The sequence below is a fragment of the Plecotus auritus genome (genome assembly GCF_963455305.1).
Source record: "Plecotus auritus genome assembly, chromosome: 7".
In the NCBI taxonomy this organism is placed as follows: Eukaryota; Metazoa; Chordata; class Mammalia; order Chiroptera; family Vespertilionidae; genus Plecotus; species Plecotus auritus.
In genome coordinates, this window is record NC_137774.1 from 165,988,993 (window position 1) to 166,007,362 (window position 18,370).

The following is an 18,370-nucleotide window of genomic DNA, read 5'->3' on the forward strand; positions in this document are numbered from 1 at the left end:
TCACATGTTGCAAATGCTTTATAAACTTTGTCTTATTTTCTCCTCTCAGCAACTCTGTAAGGTGGGTATCTGTGTCCACACTTTACACATCAGGTAACTGAGGATCAGATTTACATTTATTACCCTGGGCTTGCTAATGAGAAAGTTCCAGTGCTGGACAGAAAAAGTCCTATTTTGGGTCAGATGCGCTAACAAGGGGAACCAAACCTGCAGTTGTCACTTTTCCCGATGACAAACATGGTTTATAGAATTATTAACTCAACACTGACACTTGGCTTCTTGGTTGAGTCTCTGTGTGTAAGTCACACCCATGCTCAGATGAAATGTAACGGTTTAAGAAGGCCCTTTGTAAAATCCAGAGGTGAAGTAAACCATTCCCTTTAGAAGAGACCATTGCAAAATCCTGAAAGTTAAAACGTTTAACAAAGATGCTCACTGTATTTAGAATGTACTTTTAATTCCTGATGCTAGCATTGCAAAAGTCCTCCCAAAGGACAGAACTTAATAAACTCTGGGAAGCCTTACTGCCTCCAGGCAGGGGGTGACTTTTAGCTCCTTTATCTGGATATATTTGTAGCCCACGGAAAGTCTGCTCCCTGCCTGAGGCCTCGGGCATGCGGTTTTAAAAAGCTAGTGCCACACTGAAGGGCTTACATTTATGAGATGGGAGTAGGTCCAATCTGCAGTTTAATAAATGAAACTGTGGACACGTGGATTTCACTTCCGGCAGGAAGCTCGCTCAGCTGAGTTTTTCTTCTTTGGGTGGAATTTAAGATTTGTGGGGAAGTAAAGTTAACAGATTATGGTGGTTCTTAGTATAGCTCCTAGGACAGATATGTTCCAAGTGTTTTCTTTTGGTTTACCTTGTTTGAAACCATGCTAGCTTAGGCTTTCTTACTGACATTTCTGGGACTCTCTATGCTGGCATAAAGTGGAATAGGTTTTGAACTAAGGCTCCCTCCACTAGTCATGTATAAAGGGCTTTATGTTTGCAATAACCAACAGGGAAGTGGTTAGCTTTTTTATTTATGATTTTATTCTTGTTTGCCTACCAACATTTGGAATTTTATGCGGTGCTTACATACTAGAAGGAGCTATTAATTAGAGAAGCAGAGACATGTTTCAAGTTCAGGAAGAAGTATGGGTTAGGAGAAGAGTGCGTAATCCTTCCAGATTTAATTCAGATATCTTTCAATTGAAAAGGATAAAGAAGCAACAACTATTTATTTATCAATTGCACCAGAAACCACTGTAGGTGGTGCTGCAAAATCCTGCCCTGTGTGAGGCTGCAGTCCCCAGTCATCCAGACTCACTTCCTTACAGAGAGCATCACCCAGACCCAGTGGTACCCGGCTGTGGTGTACAGACTGGACTTTTCTGAGCAGTTTTGATTAGCAACTATCAGAAATGATGGAGCCGAAATGGACAGTACACCTGCCACGGTGGCCAAGCAGAGGAGGACTGAAAGTTCCAGCCCTCTAATCACAGGGTTGTTTCCTTTGGCAATCAGCCCACATCCTTACATGCTATCCAAAAATCACCTCATTGACATACCAAAAGACGCCTTTATCCCTCTCATCACTTAGGAAATTCCTAGGGTTTTAGGAGTTCTGTACCAGAAACAGGAAGACCAAATGTATTATTCTTATTAGAAATCACAGTATCACAAGGCGATGACTTAAGTAAGATATGGGGATATGGGGTCCAGGAGTAACAACAAGGGGTGGTTGGTGATCCTGCTACACAGTGCCAGCCCAGACACCTCCAGGTCTGCCAGATCTCCTGATTCCTCATGAGCAGTGAGAGCTCCTCAAGTTCATGGTCCAGATTTTTATGATGCCAATCTTTAGAAAACACTGTACATACAAAACCAAACCTGTGTGCAAAACCTCACCCAACAGGCAGGTAGCTAATTACCACCTGTACCCTAAGTACTGCCATTGATTTAAGGAAGAGTAAACACCAAACATAAAGTCACTCTCAGGACTAGAACTCCCCTGGATAGACTTCTGGCCACATCAGGTAGAGCTGTCTTTCATTTTGCAACACATTAATTAACAGGTAATGACCCTGTCCTTCAAGTGTTACTACTATATGTGATGTTTATGTGAAATCTCCTAGCACAGTCCCCCTGGCTGAAAAGCAACTGCTAGCGTATTCATCCATTGATTCCTTTCTTCCTTTATTTATTCATTCATTTCCCTCTGGCCAATGCAGCTCAACGGACCATAGAATTGCTGTTCTGCTACAAGACAAATGCATTGACCAGTTACTGTGCCAGGCATACCGTCTCCTGCCTTGGCATTTACAAGCACTTACAATTAATTTACAAATGCTCTCCACTGGTTATCTCAGTCGGTCTCACAGAACCTGTAAAGTGAGCACAGTGTTTTCCTAGTGACTTTATAGGCAGATGCAGAGGCTGGGAAGCAATGTATCACCTGAGACCACATGGCTCCGGCGGGGTGGCCAAGCTGAGCCCTTCTCCTGATCACATGTGGTCCTGTTGCCTGGCATGTGAGGTGCGCCTGCAAGGATGTGCCTTTAAATGAAGCGTTGGACCAGACTCAAAATCTATTTCATTCCAAGATTCTCTAATTCTACAATCAGTCTATTGTTTTATGGCATGTAGGACATTTCTATCAAGTGCGACATAAATATCTGTTTTTTAAAAAGCCATTTCCATCTTACCTGTTATTAAACCAGGTATTAGAAATGGCACGTTATAAAGGGTAGTTTCAGATGGTATGGACAGGGAAGTTTATTTTTATCAAACCAACTTATATGAAGTTCTGGCAAGGATCAGCCTTTATTGGAACTAGGATTTAAAGTTTATGAAAGGCACGAGAAAGGTCGGTGGTAATTTTCTAATTCTGTGCTCTGTTCCAGGAAAGTTGTGCTTTCTTTTCTATTGCTTTTTCATCTCATCCTTGCTAAAGAACATCCTACGTAATACCTGCCAGCCTCTGCAAAACCCAGCTCTGAATTTATTTTGTTATTTTTTTAAATAAATCTTTATTCAGATTATTACAATTATTTCTCCTTTTTCCCCCCATAGCTCCCCTCCACCCAGTTCCCACCCCACCTTCTGCCCATACCTCCCCCCCACTGTCCTCATCCATAGGTGTATGATTTTTGTCTCTTCATGAACCCCCCATACCCCTTTCCTCCTGAGAATTATCAGTCCACTCCCTTTCTATGCCCCTGATTCTATTATATTCACCAGATTATTCTGTTCCTTAGGTTTTTAATTCACTTGATTTTTAGGTTCACTTGTTGATAGATATGTATTTGTTGTTCATAATTTTTCTCTTTACTTTTTTCTTCTTCCTCTTCTTTAAGAATACCTTTCAGCATTTCATATAATACTGGTTTGGTGGTGATGAACTCCTTCAGCTTTTTCTTATCTGTGAAGCTCTTTATCTGCCCTTCAATTCTGAATGATAGCTTTGCTGGGTAGAGTAATCTTGGTTGTAGGTTCTTGCTATTCATCACATTGAAAATTTCTTGCCACTCCCGTCTGGCCTGCATAGTTTCTGTTAAGAAGTCAGCTGACAGTCGTATGGGTGCTCCCTTGTAGGTAACTAACTGTTTTTCTCTTGCTGCTTTTAATATTCTCTCTTTGTCTTTTGCTCTTGGCATTTTAATTATGATGTGTCTTGGTGTGGTCCTCTTTGGATTCCTTTTGTTTGGGGTTCTGTGCACTTCCTGGACTTGTAAGTCTATTTCTTTCACCAGGTGGGGGAAGTTTTCGGTCATTATTTCTTCAAATAGGTTTTCAGTATCTTGCTCTCTCTCTTCTTCTGGCACCCCCATAATTCTGATGTTGGTACGCTTGAAGTTGTCCCAGAGTCTTCTTACACTATCTTCAACTTTTTGGTTTTTTTTTTTTTTGCTTTTTGCTTTTTCGGTTGAGTGTTTTCTGCTTCTTTGTATTTCAATTCTTTGACTTGATTTTTGTGTTCCTCTTGTCTGTTTTTGGGTCTCTGTATAATATTTTTTATTTCAGTCAGTGTATGTTTAATTTCTAGTTGGTCCTTTTTCATATCTTCGAGGGTCTCGTTATATTTATCAGCCTTCTCTAGGATATTCTTAAAAAGCCTTATAACCGTGGTTTTGAATTCTATATCCAGTCATTTGTTTTCCTCCATTTCTTTCGTTTGTGATCTGATTCTTTGATGCCGCATTTTCACTGCTTCCCTGAGTTGGTAAGGTAGATTTGTGTGCTAGGTTTCCAATATGGCCCAGTGGGTCTGCCTCCCCAGTTAACCTGAGGTGGACACTCTTGGTGTACCCCTTTGTGGACTGTGTGTACAGCCTTGTTGTAATTAAGTCTTTATTGTTGTTGGTATCACTGGGAAGAACTGACCTCCAGGCCAGTTGGCTGTAAGGATCAGCTGTGTCTATGCTGGGAGAAGTTCGGTGCTGGAGACAGCCTTATAGGATTAGAGTTGCCAAATTGCAATAGCCTCTGTGCTCAGCTTGGATGGGATGGAGCCTCAGTCTTGGCTTCCCGTCAGCCTTGCCCTTGAGTGCAGGTGCGCGCCTTCAGACCTCCGCCTTCCCCGGCTCCCGAGTCTCCGCCCGAGAGTCCAGATTCCCCCCACAAGAGTGTGGGTCCCCAGGGGCTCGCCTGGAACTGGGGTTCAGTGCAGTCAGAACTGGGGCCCAGTGCAGTCAGGAGCCTCCGACTCCCTTCCACTAGGGAAAGCCTGTGGCAACCTCCGCAGCCTTTGTGCGCACTGGCACGTGCGCCCTTTCAGTTCTCCGCCTTTCCCAGCTCCCGAGTCTCCGCCCGAGAGTCCAGACTCCCCCCATAAGAGCTTGGGTCCCCAGTGGCTCGCCCGGAACTGGGGTTCAGTGCAGTCAGAACTGGGGTTCAGTGCGGTCGGGGGCTTCCTTCCCCCTTCCGCCAGAGAAAGTCAGCCAGGCTCTCAGCTGCCCTTCCTCTCTGCGCGCACAAAGACCCTTTGCCGTACCTCCAGTTCTCTGTGAGCTTTTCTCTTTCCTTCTAGTTTTAGAATTTTCACTCAGCCAGCTTTCCTGTGGTTCTGGATGGTGTCCGTTCTGTCTTTTAGTTGTAGTTTTGAAATTGTTGTGCAAGGCAGCAGTTTAGGTGTTTACCTATGCCGCCATCTTGGTTTTTCTCCCCAGCTCTGAATTTAATTCTCAGCAATTTCTAGGCCAACCCCCCTCCCCACTCCAACACACCCACATATTCTAGATTCATCATTTATATTTTCTCCATCTGAAAACCTCTTTCCTTCCTTCCTTCTTCTTTCCCTTCTTTCACATTTTTCTCTCTCCCCACCACCCTCCCTCCTTCCCTTTTTAAAGAAAATCTCTTTATTCCCTCCCTTTTTGTAAATTTGCCATGTTATTTCTCATCTTACTAGACTCTAAACAAATTTTTTGTTTCAAAAAGCTTGGAAGATGAGTGCAAAGCAATGAAGTCAGCACAGTGTTCTTGTTGCCCAGGAAAAAGATATTAAAATGGCCTAATTCTATCACCGTGGAATCCATATCTTGCTTATGGACCCACTGCTCCAATAAGAAAACTAATAAATCTGTGTGCTATATTTGATTGCTGCATTTTCAATTTGGGTACCTGATTGTCAGACAGATATAAGAGCGTGCATTTAGTTAGACAGCTCACATGTGACTCAGCCGGCAACGTGGAGTTCTTATGCATACGCTGCTCAAATTAAAGTTAGCAATGACTTCCACTTCGTTTATTCTTTTCAACTTCTTTTCATCCATTTATGATGAAGTGGAGAGACTCCTCAAATACAAATTCAAATCTAAAATGAGAGAGACACTAGGGTGGGGACTTCGGGGACAATGGAGAAGTGGGCATGTTTGCACAGTTCAGTTATTCAGTGTCCGAGTCAGTCTTCAGCTGGGTGGCTGGGATCACTGGGTTCCAGGTGGCTGGCTCCAGCAACGGCCTGTCGTCCCTTGCAGTGTGGCACGGTGGACCAGGGAATGTACGTGAGCCTGACAGAAAGGAACCTGCAGGATGCTCAGAAGTTCATCCTGATGCATGAGGTGGTACAGCCCGTGACTGCAGTGCCGTCCTTCATGGAGGACAACAGCCGTTTTTCCCACATAGCCGTTGACCTGGTTCAGGGCAGGGATGCCCTCATCCACACCATCTACTTGGCCACGGGTAAGTGCTCTCCCTTATCTTCCTCCCTCATCCTCTGTGCTTCCCTTGAGAAATCTTAATTTCTCTCTCTCTCTCTCTCTCTCTCTCTTTTTTTTTTTTTTTTTTTTTTTTTTTTTACTACATTAGTCATCATTTTAATAGGAGAAACAGTGAGTGATTTCTTAACTATTGTTCTTTAACTTAAAAGAAGCCTTCTTGGGGCCAGTGTAATTGGGATAACTTAAGATGATGGAATGTTTTAGAGGACATTACTGAGTGAAATATTATCCTAGAAGCTTCCATCCTCATGGGGACAGCCAATAAGAAGCCCGCTACTAAGGAAAACGTGAGAGAGGTGATGACAAGTTTAGGCAGTGGGTGTGGATACGGCGATTGGTAGAGAGAGCTGGGGAGGCTCCTGTGGTAGCCACTGGGGGTTGGCTTTTCCCAGGAGGTGACATTTAAACTGAGAGCTGATTGAGGAGGAGGAGCTGGCCTTGCAGGTGTCAGATGCAGAAGTGGTCAGCTGTGGGCAGGGATGTGGCCATCAGATCACCAGAGGAGGCCACTGGTGCCTCTGAGGTCATTCTGAGGGAGGGCTGGGGAGGAACGGGAAGGAGCATGGAGGAAGTTAGATGGAAACAGCTGTTCTGACTGAGGTTTCCAGAAGCTGTTCAGTGAAGGCTGGTAGAGGATTGATCTGGTAGCCTGAGGTTTTAAGACTTCGTTGTTTTAAGAGAAAATAGAGAGTTACCACCCCATGACAGTGTCTGCCTTGTTCACTAGAGTGTATAAAGGAACCATATATCTTTTTCTGTCATTTTCATCCTTATTTGCTCTCCAGATGCTTGGCACATGCTAGATTGTAGAATTCATGAACTGGACATTTCCAAAAGTTTTCCTAGTTTTTCTTCACAAATGTTCTGACTGATGCCACAGAGAAGAGTTTGGAACTCCAGGAGGTTGTTGAGTTCTTCATCAATACCTGAAAGGGGGTGGCAAACAGGAGATGGGCTGGTTCTGAGCAGCCCTGGGCAAGTCAGTGCAGAGCAGCCTGAGGCCTCCACCTGAGAATTCTGACCTTTTTCACAACCAAGGCCATAAAAAGGTGATGTTTGCTTTTGCTGTGAGCTTCCAGTGATTTCCAGTGACACGCTCCTTCTACTCTAATTGTGACCATCTTTTAGTTCAATCTGCCATAGCAAAATACCATAGACTGGGTGGCTTAAACAACTGAAATGTGTTTCTCATAGTTCTGAAGGCTGGACGTCCAAGATTTTCCTGGTAAGACCCCTCTTCCTGGTTTATAGAAGGCCATCTTCTTGCTTTGCCCTCACATGGTAGAGACAGAGATCATCTCTCTCTCGTCTCTTCTTATAAGGGCACTAATTCTATTCATGAGGGCTCCACCCTCCTGACCTAATTATCTCCTAAAAGCCCCACTTCCAAATAGCATTGCTTTGAAGACTAGGGATTCAACATGAATTTGGGGAAGACATACAAATTTAGGCCATGGCAATGAGCAACTTGCTCTACCACTATTTAAACATGCTCACAGGAATGAAATACATATGGTATGTTTGAACAGACTCTAAATCAAATAAAAATAAACCAACCTAGATAAATTATAGATCTGAGATGAAATTATAGTCAACACCCATGGCTTTTTGAACAGTACAGCCTTCAGGAAACTTGCTTGCCCAAGTCTGTTTGGAATGATCTCTCCCTACCACACTATAGCCAGGGGATTAGCGCAGGCTGCTGTAGGTCCAGCTATTCCAGACTGTCCGATCCTGTCTCCAGGTTTGCAGTTGTGATTCTGTAACCATACACCATATGCCATTCAGCAAATATGTCTTACAGAGATACGTTTTCTGTTCTATAGACCTTATTTTTGGCTGTTTTATTCTACTTCCTATTTACAAATTGAATCATGGCATATACATAAAAATGTTGCTGACTCAAGTTACAGGTTGGGATATGGGGGAAGATTTCACACGTTGAATATTTCTGCAGTTTCCATGTCTCACTGGTTAGGGTATTTGTTAAACTCAAGGAGAAGAGGAGTTTGCAGTGGGTGAAGGTCCCTTCCAGCAGGGGAACAACCATGGATTCATGGGTCCTAAAGAGAGTCCTACTCCAAACCACATGTAGGGACTCAGGGCAGACACATAAAGATATCTCCTTGCGACCAGATACACAGAATGCTTTTGAGTTTGTTTAATCTAGCTTGGTAATTCTACCTTTAGGACCTCTATGAATTACAAATGTCATGTCTCAACCGAGGTCTGGATCTTCTCATTTATTCTTGATCGCACTGATTACTACATTGAGAAGGAGATTTCTTCTTTAGCAAGTTTTAATTCATAATAAAATTTAGTTTTAAAAGATATAATTTTAATGTTTCAGCTTATAAAATTATTTTTTATTTCCAAAGTATGGATATATAAATATGGACTATTTAAAAGAATATCCGAAAATTTCCATCTGCTTTAACTAAACCTGCTAAGAGCTGCACAACTCCTCACAGTAGTAGGGATCACAAAGATGAGAGATTCTGATTTTTAAAATTCAAAAGGCTGATGTTTACATCTATTGAAATTAACCTTAAGTCAAGGCACACCAGGTATAGCACATTCTGGAATAATGTCATTTAGTTCGACTTTGTTTCATTATAATGTTGATGAAACAAAAAAAATTTAAAAAATGGCTTCTCCCCAAGTGTTTGTGGCTTTTCTCCAGATGCAATGGTTCCACATCTCAAAGATGTAGATGAGGCGAACTGGCTTTTCTCAGTTGTCCCAGTCTGACTGAGTGTGGATGTATATGAGCGGCTCTGATGGGAGGATGTCCTGTCCAGGGTGGGTCTCTCCTTCACCCTGAGCTACCAGAAGAAGCTTCAGCCACATAAGTCCCTGAACTACAATCAGAAGATTAGAAAAGAATTATCTCACTTGTTTTTATTAATCTTTTTGAAATGTATATATAGCTCACATATATTTCAATGTTTGGGTCTCTATTTAGAAGTTTAGTGATGTTTTTGTGGCCAGAAATATGCCATAGAAACTTAACTCTTGTTTATATACGTTACCCTAGGGTTTCTTTATGTTGTTTCACTTAAAGTCCCAGTTTCCAAGAACCTTTTCTGGACTTTGAGGATGACTGTATAACAATTTTCTTTGATATTAAAGCTGATCTTGAGCTCACATGGCTGGGGGTCCTTAAAGCCCAGTTGCACATGCTGGACCTTATCCAGGAATTGACAAATACTTAGCTGATAAACCATGAGCATGACATTTACAGCAGTGAATGTTGAGCTAGAGTACTCCTTAACTTGATAATAAAATCAGTTTATTATCTAGGTTTGGGAATCCAGGTTTGGCTGTAAGTTTATTTTCTCCCATCTTGATTTTACATGAATAAATACAAATTGGAGAAAACCTGTCCGTGGCCATCTGAAAGCTGAGTTATTGTATTTGTCAGTATTATCTAAATGTCAACATGAAGTAGACCTCTGCTAGTAGTACTGTTCCTGGTGCTTCCCTCAGCTCCAACAGGTTTCCCTGCTGGCCTCCACCCCACCGGGTCTCACAGCCTTTCCCAGGCACTTTCTGGGTCTGTTATCTTGCTACTTCCATCTCTCTCATGTGGGACATGCAGCCAGGGCTAAGCACATTATCTGGGCCATTACCATGCTGATATTTTTGTTATTTCTTTGAAGGTCTTCTCAGATCCAGAAGCAAAATGGCAAATGCTAACTCCTTTAGAATATTTATGACTGGAGTTCTCTAAGTGACTGAGTCTTATATCCAAATAGCTGCTCGGTTCCTCTCCACAAAGACAAAATCTCAGTGGTGTTGACTATGCATGTGTCTTACAGAGCACTGCTCTGTGCTATTCCTTTGCTGACTCTTCTGCCTGTCTCTCCCGTGGTCCTGTTGCTCTGGCTCAGCCCATTGCTAAGCTCGCGCTAATTCTGTGTTGCCTCCCTAGAAATAACACGAGGCTTAAGGGCTACTCCTAGGATGAAATATATTACTTGTATTTTCACTTTGCCTCAATTCCAGTGTGTCTATAATTAAACGTGTATCTTTTTTGCACAATCTTGATGCTTCCCCAATATTCTCTCTCACTCTTGTTCCGGCACCACATCCTGTAGATCTGAGCCCTCTGTCCCCTGGGCTAACCACTTACTTTATTTTTCTATAACTAGTTATCCCCTTAATACAGACCCTTATTATTTTTAGAGTGCTCTTTTAAACCAGTGTTTGTTCAACTTGAGAATGAGAATGGAGGGCATGTAGAAATACCAGCTCCGAGCCCAACCCCAAGGAGATTCTGGTTCAGTGCAGAGTTACTGGTTCTAAGGGGCTCCCAGGTGAACTGCACACTGGGCATTTCTGGACTGTATCCAGGTAGTGCTCTTCTACATGAAATAATGCTATTCTTGACCTAGACTCTCTCTCTAGTGTATGCAACTTGCTGCTCTCTGGGGTTAGATGCTGACATCACTGGGATGCAGATACCAAATCTGCTATTGGGCGTGAGCCTGACAGACATGTTTACTCTTTATTTCAGTAGTTGCAAGTATGAATTGCTAATGAGTTGGCAAAAGAGCTGTGACATGATTTAAAAGCAAATGCTTTAAGATTCAGCAAGCTAATACAGAATGATTAAAATATATCAAGTTAAATAAATGGTCATATATTATCTGTAATAGAAATTGCTGGTCTGGGCAGGAACACGCAAAGGTTCCAGGAATGATTTCCCTGAAATAAAGGAAGAAGTGAGTCTGCAAATTTAAAGCACACCACGTTTGAACAATATTGATTCAGAATAAATGAGCACTAGATGTACCCAGGTTACGTTTTTAAATTCCAAGGGTAAAGAGAATTATTCAGGAGGCAAGGGATTATTTAGGCATTCAGCAGAAAAAATACCACCAAATGGAAAGAAGTTAGATGGTCCTTGAATACTATCCAGCTGCAAATCTGTGAAACATAGTCTAAAATATAATGAGAAAAATAATGTGAATTAAGAGTGTTATACTCAACAAGGAATAAAGAGAACAGGCAGATATTCTTCACAATGAAAACCTCAGGCAGTAGAATACCAGGGATCTCTTTTACAAACACAAAACAGGACTTATCACTGGCTAGATTCAGCCAAACAAAGGGAGAAGCTTTGAGAAAGAAGGGGTGGGAGGAAGTGGAGTACTCACTACCAGATTTCATGTAAAGCAATATATGTATGTGAATTGGAGGAAAAGGACATGTGACTCAAGAGTTTTATTATAGACTAATCTTTCCCTACAAAAAATAAAGGCATATGGGAAACTTAGGAAAAAGCAGTTGTGATTCAAACTTGAAAAACAGAAACATTTATTTCTAGCCAAAGAAGAAAATCAGAACCAATATCTCAGAAAAAAAGTCATAGAAAAAGGATGGGTGGGGAGCTGATAATTCATTTTCATTTCAGATAAAGAAACATTAAGGTGCCCTAGCAGGTTTGGCTCAGTGGATTGAACGTTGGCCCATGGACTGAAGGGTCCCAGGTTCGATTCCGGTCAAGGACACATGCCTGGGTTGCGAGCTCGATCCCCAGTAGGGGCCATGCAGGAGGCAGCCAATCAATGATTCTCTCTCATCATTGATGTTTCTATCTCTCTCTCCCTCTCCTTTCCTCTCTGAAATCAATAAAAATATATATTTTTAAAAAGGAACATTAAGGTGTCTATAGAACATGATGGTAGGTAGGGGCTGGGAGAGTTGGTAGAGCACAGTAGGTTCAGACATATGGAGAAGATCTCTGAATTGAACATGGCTTAAGCACCTCCTCAGACTTTATTGTCCTTATGTTATCTTGGACCCTCAGCCATTTGCTCTGTTTCATCTGCCACCATAGCTGATAGATTCCTCAACAGGACTGTGAGGTTATTCCAACTGATGCTAACGAGCTGGTGGCCAGTCCCCTCATGCCACTTCCGGACTTGGGTAAGAAAGCATCCCACTGGTGTGGATCTGGCTTCTCAAGCAGATGCTAAAGGGCCTCTGAGATGCAACCAGAAATACAGGGGGATGCATTCCCTGTGAGGTGAGCTTCAACCAATGAGAGGCAGAGTATGGAAAGAAACTGACTAATATGTTTGCTTTCCCTTTTCCTCCCAATGGGCTGTTTGAGGCAGCTTTCATGTAACCAAGCAAATGTCTATTTGTGCCTCAGCATAAAGGAGTGGCCCCATGGTAGCGCCTCACATGGCATCACTTCCCATCTTTCCTCCTTACTTTCTTCCTCATTCATAACCCTGAGATTGTACCCTGAAATATGCATTAGCTCATAATCCTTGCCCCCCTCATCTCTCATCCCCGCTTTCTAGGCAATCATGGTAAGGGAGAATTGACTCAAGCCTGCAGAGTGGCATGGCCACAGAGCATGGCTGGGACAGATGATATATACTCTCTAGTCCATGTGGAGAAACACAGATTTTAATCAAGTAAAATAATAAAACTGAAAAATTTGTAAATCATGTAAGTAACATAACACAGCAAATGTTTTTAAAGGTTACTATCCATTATTCCTGGAGAATGAATTGGAGGGTAGCACAAGGGTAGAAACAGGAAAAATTTGGGTAAAACTTCTTTTTACAGCATCAGTGTGATTTTGCTGCAATATTCGCCAATTATAAAAATAAGTAGACATTGTAGTGACATGGCATTGCATTGTAATTATGGTCTAGTCAGTCTGTGGTCAAGGCTATTTCAGTCATAAATGAAGTCCAGGAGGAGATGTGTATGGCCAGCGTGTCTGGCACACAGGCAGTGGTGTAGAATAAAGCATACTTGCTCAAGTAGGTGATACTACCTCCAGAAGGCAAAAATGAGTTCTTGAGGGACAAACCGTCTTATTTTTGTGAATGGATAATAGATATACAGGCACCTCACAGACAAATATACAATCCCTAGTATTAAAATTCCATGAGTAGTAGGATAGTTCCAGAAAAAAAAAAGTCAAGTGTCTCTTTGCCATAGTGATAATGAAAAAAACTTTGAGAAAAGCTGTTCTTGGGCATTTTCATGGAGAGAAGCTGTCAGGTGCAGTAAGTGTTGTGGAGGTATGTAGGGTGAGGGGATGGGTAAGATCAACAATGCCTCCTGATCGTTTTTGGTTTGGGCAGGTGAGTAATACTGAGAAGGGAGAGAGTGAGGTTCTGTGTCCAATTCCCAGAAGAGGATTTGGCTGTGAACACAACAGACAGACACTCTGCCCTCAAGAAGCATATATTTAAAAAAAGATAAAACAAACAACAGAAAATGTTACATTAAATGTTAACTTGGGAAAAATAAAGCAGGAAGCGGGGATGGGTTAGGTGAGGGTTTCCGTGTTAAGAAGTAATTTCTGAGATCTGTTGTCTTTACATTTTCAAGAGGTGTAAGGTAAAGACTTGAATTCATGTTCAAGGACTTGAGTTTTTTGGAATGACCCACCTTGAGCATTTTTGGTAGAGAGTAGACCTTATGGACTTGCCTTTTATAAAGTTTACAATTATTGATGGGAATCTCACTGAGAAGGAAGTCTGATGGAGCAAGAGAAGGGGTCCCCAAATAGGTGAGGTTTTGAGGGTCACAAGGGGTCAGAGAAGAGAAAGAAGGTGCCTCATCGATGTAGATGGGAGCCCAAACTCATGCCTGTTGTCTTCCACTTAGTTTTGCGGCTCTGTCCTACTCTCCCACTCTTCTCTTCCAACTATATTTTTAATACACAACACAACATTCTTACTAGTTCCTACTAATCATTATTAAAATCCAGATACCATTAATACTTTCAAAATGATCAGGTAGAAAAAACAAATAGACAATCTCCTATGTAGTCTAGAACTTTCTTCTGTCATAGTAACAAATGGCAACTGGCTCCACAAAAAGTGAAATCCCCCTCCTGACTTTATCTCTGTGTGCAGTTTGTTCCAGTAGCTAATTCTCCTCAGGCCTTTCATCTCCCTTTCTAAAGAGAGGGAGAGTCTGATGAGTGAGGACAGACCTCAACATTCCCTTGGACTAAGTACATAAGACTTGGGAAACACTATGGAGGTCCTTTTGGGCACCAAAACTACAGTAATACATTCCCTGTTGCCATTACTAGCAATTATCTTCCTCAGTATTTATAATCAATTTGCAACTGCCTAAGTGTTCCAATAAGCATTACATTGTGAAAATACTATACCGGAAAGATTGTTTATGGCACTCCAAATTCTGTCCTTCTCCGTGGAAATTGGAAATCCAAACCAATTTGGACGTATTTTGTATGTGCCTATTTATATAAGGTGTTCCCATAGGCTGCTAGGAAACATTATGTAGTTTTAATGCTTACTTGATAACATTTAATGAATGTTGAGTTTAATGATAGCATAATTTTCAGTGAATAATGACAATGTAGGAAAATCTGGTGTTATGGATTAAATGGTGTCCCCTCTCCCAAAAGATAGGTTGAAGTCCTAATTTGCCAGTATCTCAGAAAGTGATGTTACTTACAAATACAGTCCTTGCAGATGTAACTGGTTAAGATTAACTTATTCTGGCGTAGGCTGGGTCCTTAATCCAATATGACTAGTGTTTGTTTGTTGTTGTTTTAAATATATTTTTATTGATTTCAGAGAGGAAGGGAGAGGGAGAGGGAGAGAGAAACATCAATGATGAGAGAGAATCCCTGATTGCCTGCCTTCCACAAGTCCCACACTGGGGATGAGCCTGAAAGCTAGGCATGTGCCCTGACCGGAATTGAACCATGACTTCCTGGTTCATAGGCCAATGCTCAACCACTGAGCCATGCTGGTCAGTAGCTAGAAGAGACAAAAAAGTGCCACCCAGAGTCTCATGGGAGCATGGCCTTGCCACCTTTTCAGACTGCTGGCCTCCAGAACTGTGAGATAAGACATTTGTTCCTCTGAGCCATCCAGAATGTGGGACTCTACTCCAGCGGCCCAGCGCCACTAACAGCCGGGTATGCTTTTGCACTGTGCTTCTGGTCTTGCAGCCAAATTTAAAGTGTAGCCTGGCTTTCTGCTGTTCCCCTGACATTTCTCAGTGTCCTGAACTCAATAAGCAAATCTAGTTCTTTAGTGTTAGTTTATGTCAGGCCCAATTAGGATGAAAATTCTACTGTTAAAAACAACTTAATATATGCCAAAACACTTAAAATGGCATAAACACAGCTAATTATTTTGTTTTACTAAATATAGGAATATGAATTCTTGCATTTTAATGTGTTTTGTTTTTAACTATGTTTTCTAAATAATTTTAATAGCTAATTCCTAGTTCCCCAACCACAAAATAATATTATGAAGTTATATTCTATGAATCAGTAAATACACCAATTTACTCTAAATGTGATGCAATGTTCTTTTCTTTCTTTTTTTTTTTTTTTTTGGCTCTCTATGGAGTAACTGATTTTATGGTTTTCTTGGTCTCTCTCCATCTTGTTTTGTTTTAGAACCATATACATCTTTCTACTTTTTCGTGTTTCACATGATCAGTATTAATTGAAAGTTGTCCCAGGTATTAAAGCAGTGTGGTCTCTGGACAAAAGAAATACAAACTATTTTCCTTACCTTATATTTTCATAGAAAGCTTGCCTGATGCAGGTTTTTTGGTATAATTGCTTTAGGTACCATGGCATTTATTGGAGTTTAAGCACAATAGCCTCCTTTTCTGGACCCACTGTCCTGCTTATACAAAAACCTAGTTTATTGTTTCTGTGAAATCATGTATCTCATAACTCCAAAGAAATGTTACTACTGTCCACACAGTGCCCCAGGTTTCCTTGTTCAATTAGAAATTGTATTGATTATTCAATGTTGGTGTAGTGTGTTTTTTTTAATATTTGTGGGAAGTGTTAATTTCCCTCTGCATGGATTGGATACAAGACAGCTATCAGTCTTCATTGATTCATTGGCCTATGATGATTCACCAGACAGCTCGTCTTCAGGACTTAAACTGAACCTTTGGGTTCTCAGGTTCTGGGGCCTCCCTGGCCTTAACATGCCAGGAGCACCACACGCAGGCAGAGTGCCAGCTCATCTAGCCCTGACTGGGCTTTGACCTCTCACCCAGCTTTGTTGACGAGGCCTTTGACATTTCTAGTGGTCTGTGATCCAATCTTTTCTCCATGTTTGAGTTTTGTTCTGCATCCTCTGAGACATACCCTGAATGCATAACTTGATTTTATATGATTTTGAACATTAGTAAGTGAATTTATGTATATCCTCCTAAGACTTACTTTTTAAAAATGGTGTTCAATATTTTTTGTAATGAGTGAGTTTTCCATGTTCATGCATGCAACTGAAGTTCCTTCATCTTCACTGCTGTCTAGTTTTCCCTTATTTGCCTGAACTTAAGGTAATCTTGTTTGGCATTTGGGGAGTTTCCAGTATTTTGTTGTTCTAAGTATTGTTGCTAAGGTGTGTCCTTGTCATATCTCCTGCAGCCCGTGTGTAGGACTTTGTTCAAGGCAGGGCTTCCCGATCATGGCAACCAGGGAGAATGACATTCTATATGGCACATTGGAAAAATCAAGGTCACTTTCTGCCATGAAGGACCAACCCAGCAGGACAAAACTATCTGCTCTGTCCCATGAGTGCAAGGGATCTGTGTCACAGTGTGTTTGTAACCCATTCATGGTCCATAGGTTGGGATGCTGAAGTTGCTAATTCTCAGAGTACTAGAATCTTTACCTCTGCTACCTTATTGCAAATGGCTGACCAAAGTGTTTTGTGGAGTCCAGCACTTTCTTATCCTTGATGTAGTTTGTAGTATTGCACACACACACATAAACTGGACTGTTTCACAACTGGTTCCAACCCTTTCTGAGGAACTTTAATCCTACGTGTCCATGCATCACGGTCCCTCATCATCCCTGCTTTGGTCAGGCCACCCTTCTTCCCTCACATGCTGTGATTTCCTTCTCTGCCTGGCAAATGCCGATTCAGTTGGTACAGTTGAAAAGTATAGGCATATTCATCCCCATCATTTCCACAAAGACTGGTTAAGCATTTCTTCCTCTAGATCCCTGAGGCACAGGGATTTGGGACCACTGACCTGAACTAGAAGAGTCAGAAACACGCCCCCCCCCCCCACCCCCCTAACGCACACACACACACCCAGAGGAGAGGTGTGGGAGTTGGCTCTTACAGATAGGGCAATAGTTGCCTGGTGGATAAGGTATGGATGGATATTCCCAAGAGAAGGTGCAAATTAGGCAAAATCTGCAGATATAGAAAACCAGGGATGTTCTGAAAGGTGACAAATGTAAATTAGCTGGTGTTGTGGGTACAGTGACAAGAGATGAAGATGAATGGTATGAATAGGTCAAATTGAAAAATTTTTTAAATTATTTATTTATTTTTTTAATTGTTTGAAGTATTACAAATAGTAGTACATATGTCTCCTTTTTTTTTCCCCATTGACCTCCCCCCAGCCTCCCCTTCCCCCCAGTACATGCCTTTACCTGCCCCCCGCCCCCCCGCCCCAGTGTCTTTTATCCATTGGTTATGCTTATATGCATGCGTGCAAGTCCTTTGGTTGATCTCTTACAGCACCACCCCCCCGCCCCCCCCCCGCCCTGCAAAACCTCCTCTGCCTTCCCGCTGTAGTTTGACAGTCTGATAAATGCTTCTTTGCCTCTGTATCTATTTTTTTCCCCTTTTCTTTCCTTTAAAAAATCTTGCCTCTGCAGACTAGAAATAAACGTATAATAACAAAAAATGTTTGAGTCCCAATTTCAGGTCAAATTGAAATTTTTATCCTAGCAGATGAATTCAGGATTTCAGGTGCATGGACAGATTTGAGCCGAAGGGGAGACACAGCTCAGTTCTAGACATACACATGAAGGTCTGATAGCTGCTTGGAAATCCATTGAAAGTAAAGGGAGAGGTCTGGGTCTGGAATAGAGATCTCAGAACAGTTTGAAGCCATGGGAATGAATAAGATCCTGACTGAAGAAAGAGTGAAAACTCCAGCTACCAAATAGCTTGGTACATGAGACAAGCTATCCTATATAATAAAGAGGTAATATGCAAATTAACCCTCACACCCTCACAACATGGCTGCCTAGGACCAGGCCAGCAGGGGGGTTAGTGAAGGACAACCAAATGACTGAATAGCAGGCTGCGTGGGGCAACCAGGCCTGCAGGGGAGGGCAGTTGGGGGTGACCAGGCCTGCAGGGGAGGGCAA

General features: G+C 41.9%; 1 protein-coding gene across 2 annotated transcripts in view; it reads left to right on the plus strand.

Annotated features, from left to right (window-relative positions):
• The window catches only part of SEMA5A (semaphorin 5A), a 400,847-nt gene that overhangs the window by 309,631 nt on the left and 72,846 nt on the right, over nucleotides 1-18,370 (plus strand). For both annotated transcript variants that reach the window (XM_080679990.1, XM_080679991.1), the window contains exon 11: nucleotides 5,965-6,169. In XM_080679990.1, coding sequence (XP_080536116.1) covers nucleotides 5,965-6,169 — 205 coding nt within the window. The remainder of the gene's footprint in view (nucleotides 1-5,964; nucleotides 6,170-18,370) is intronic.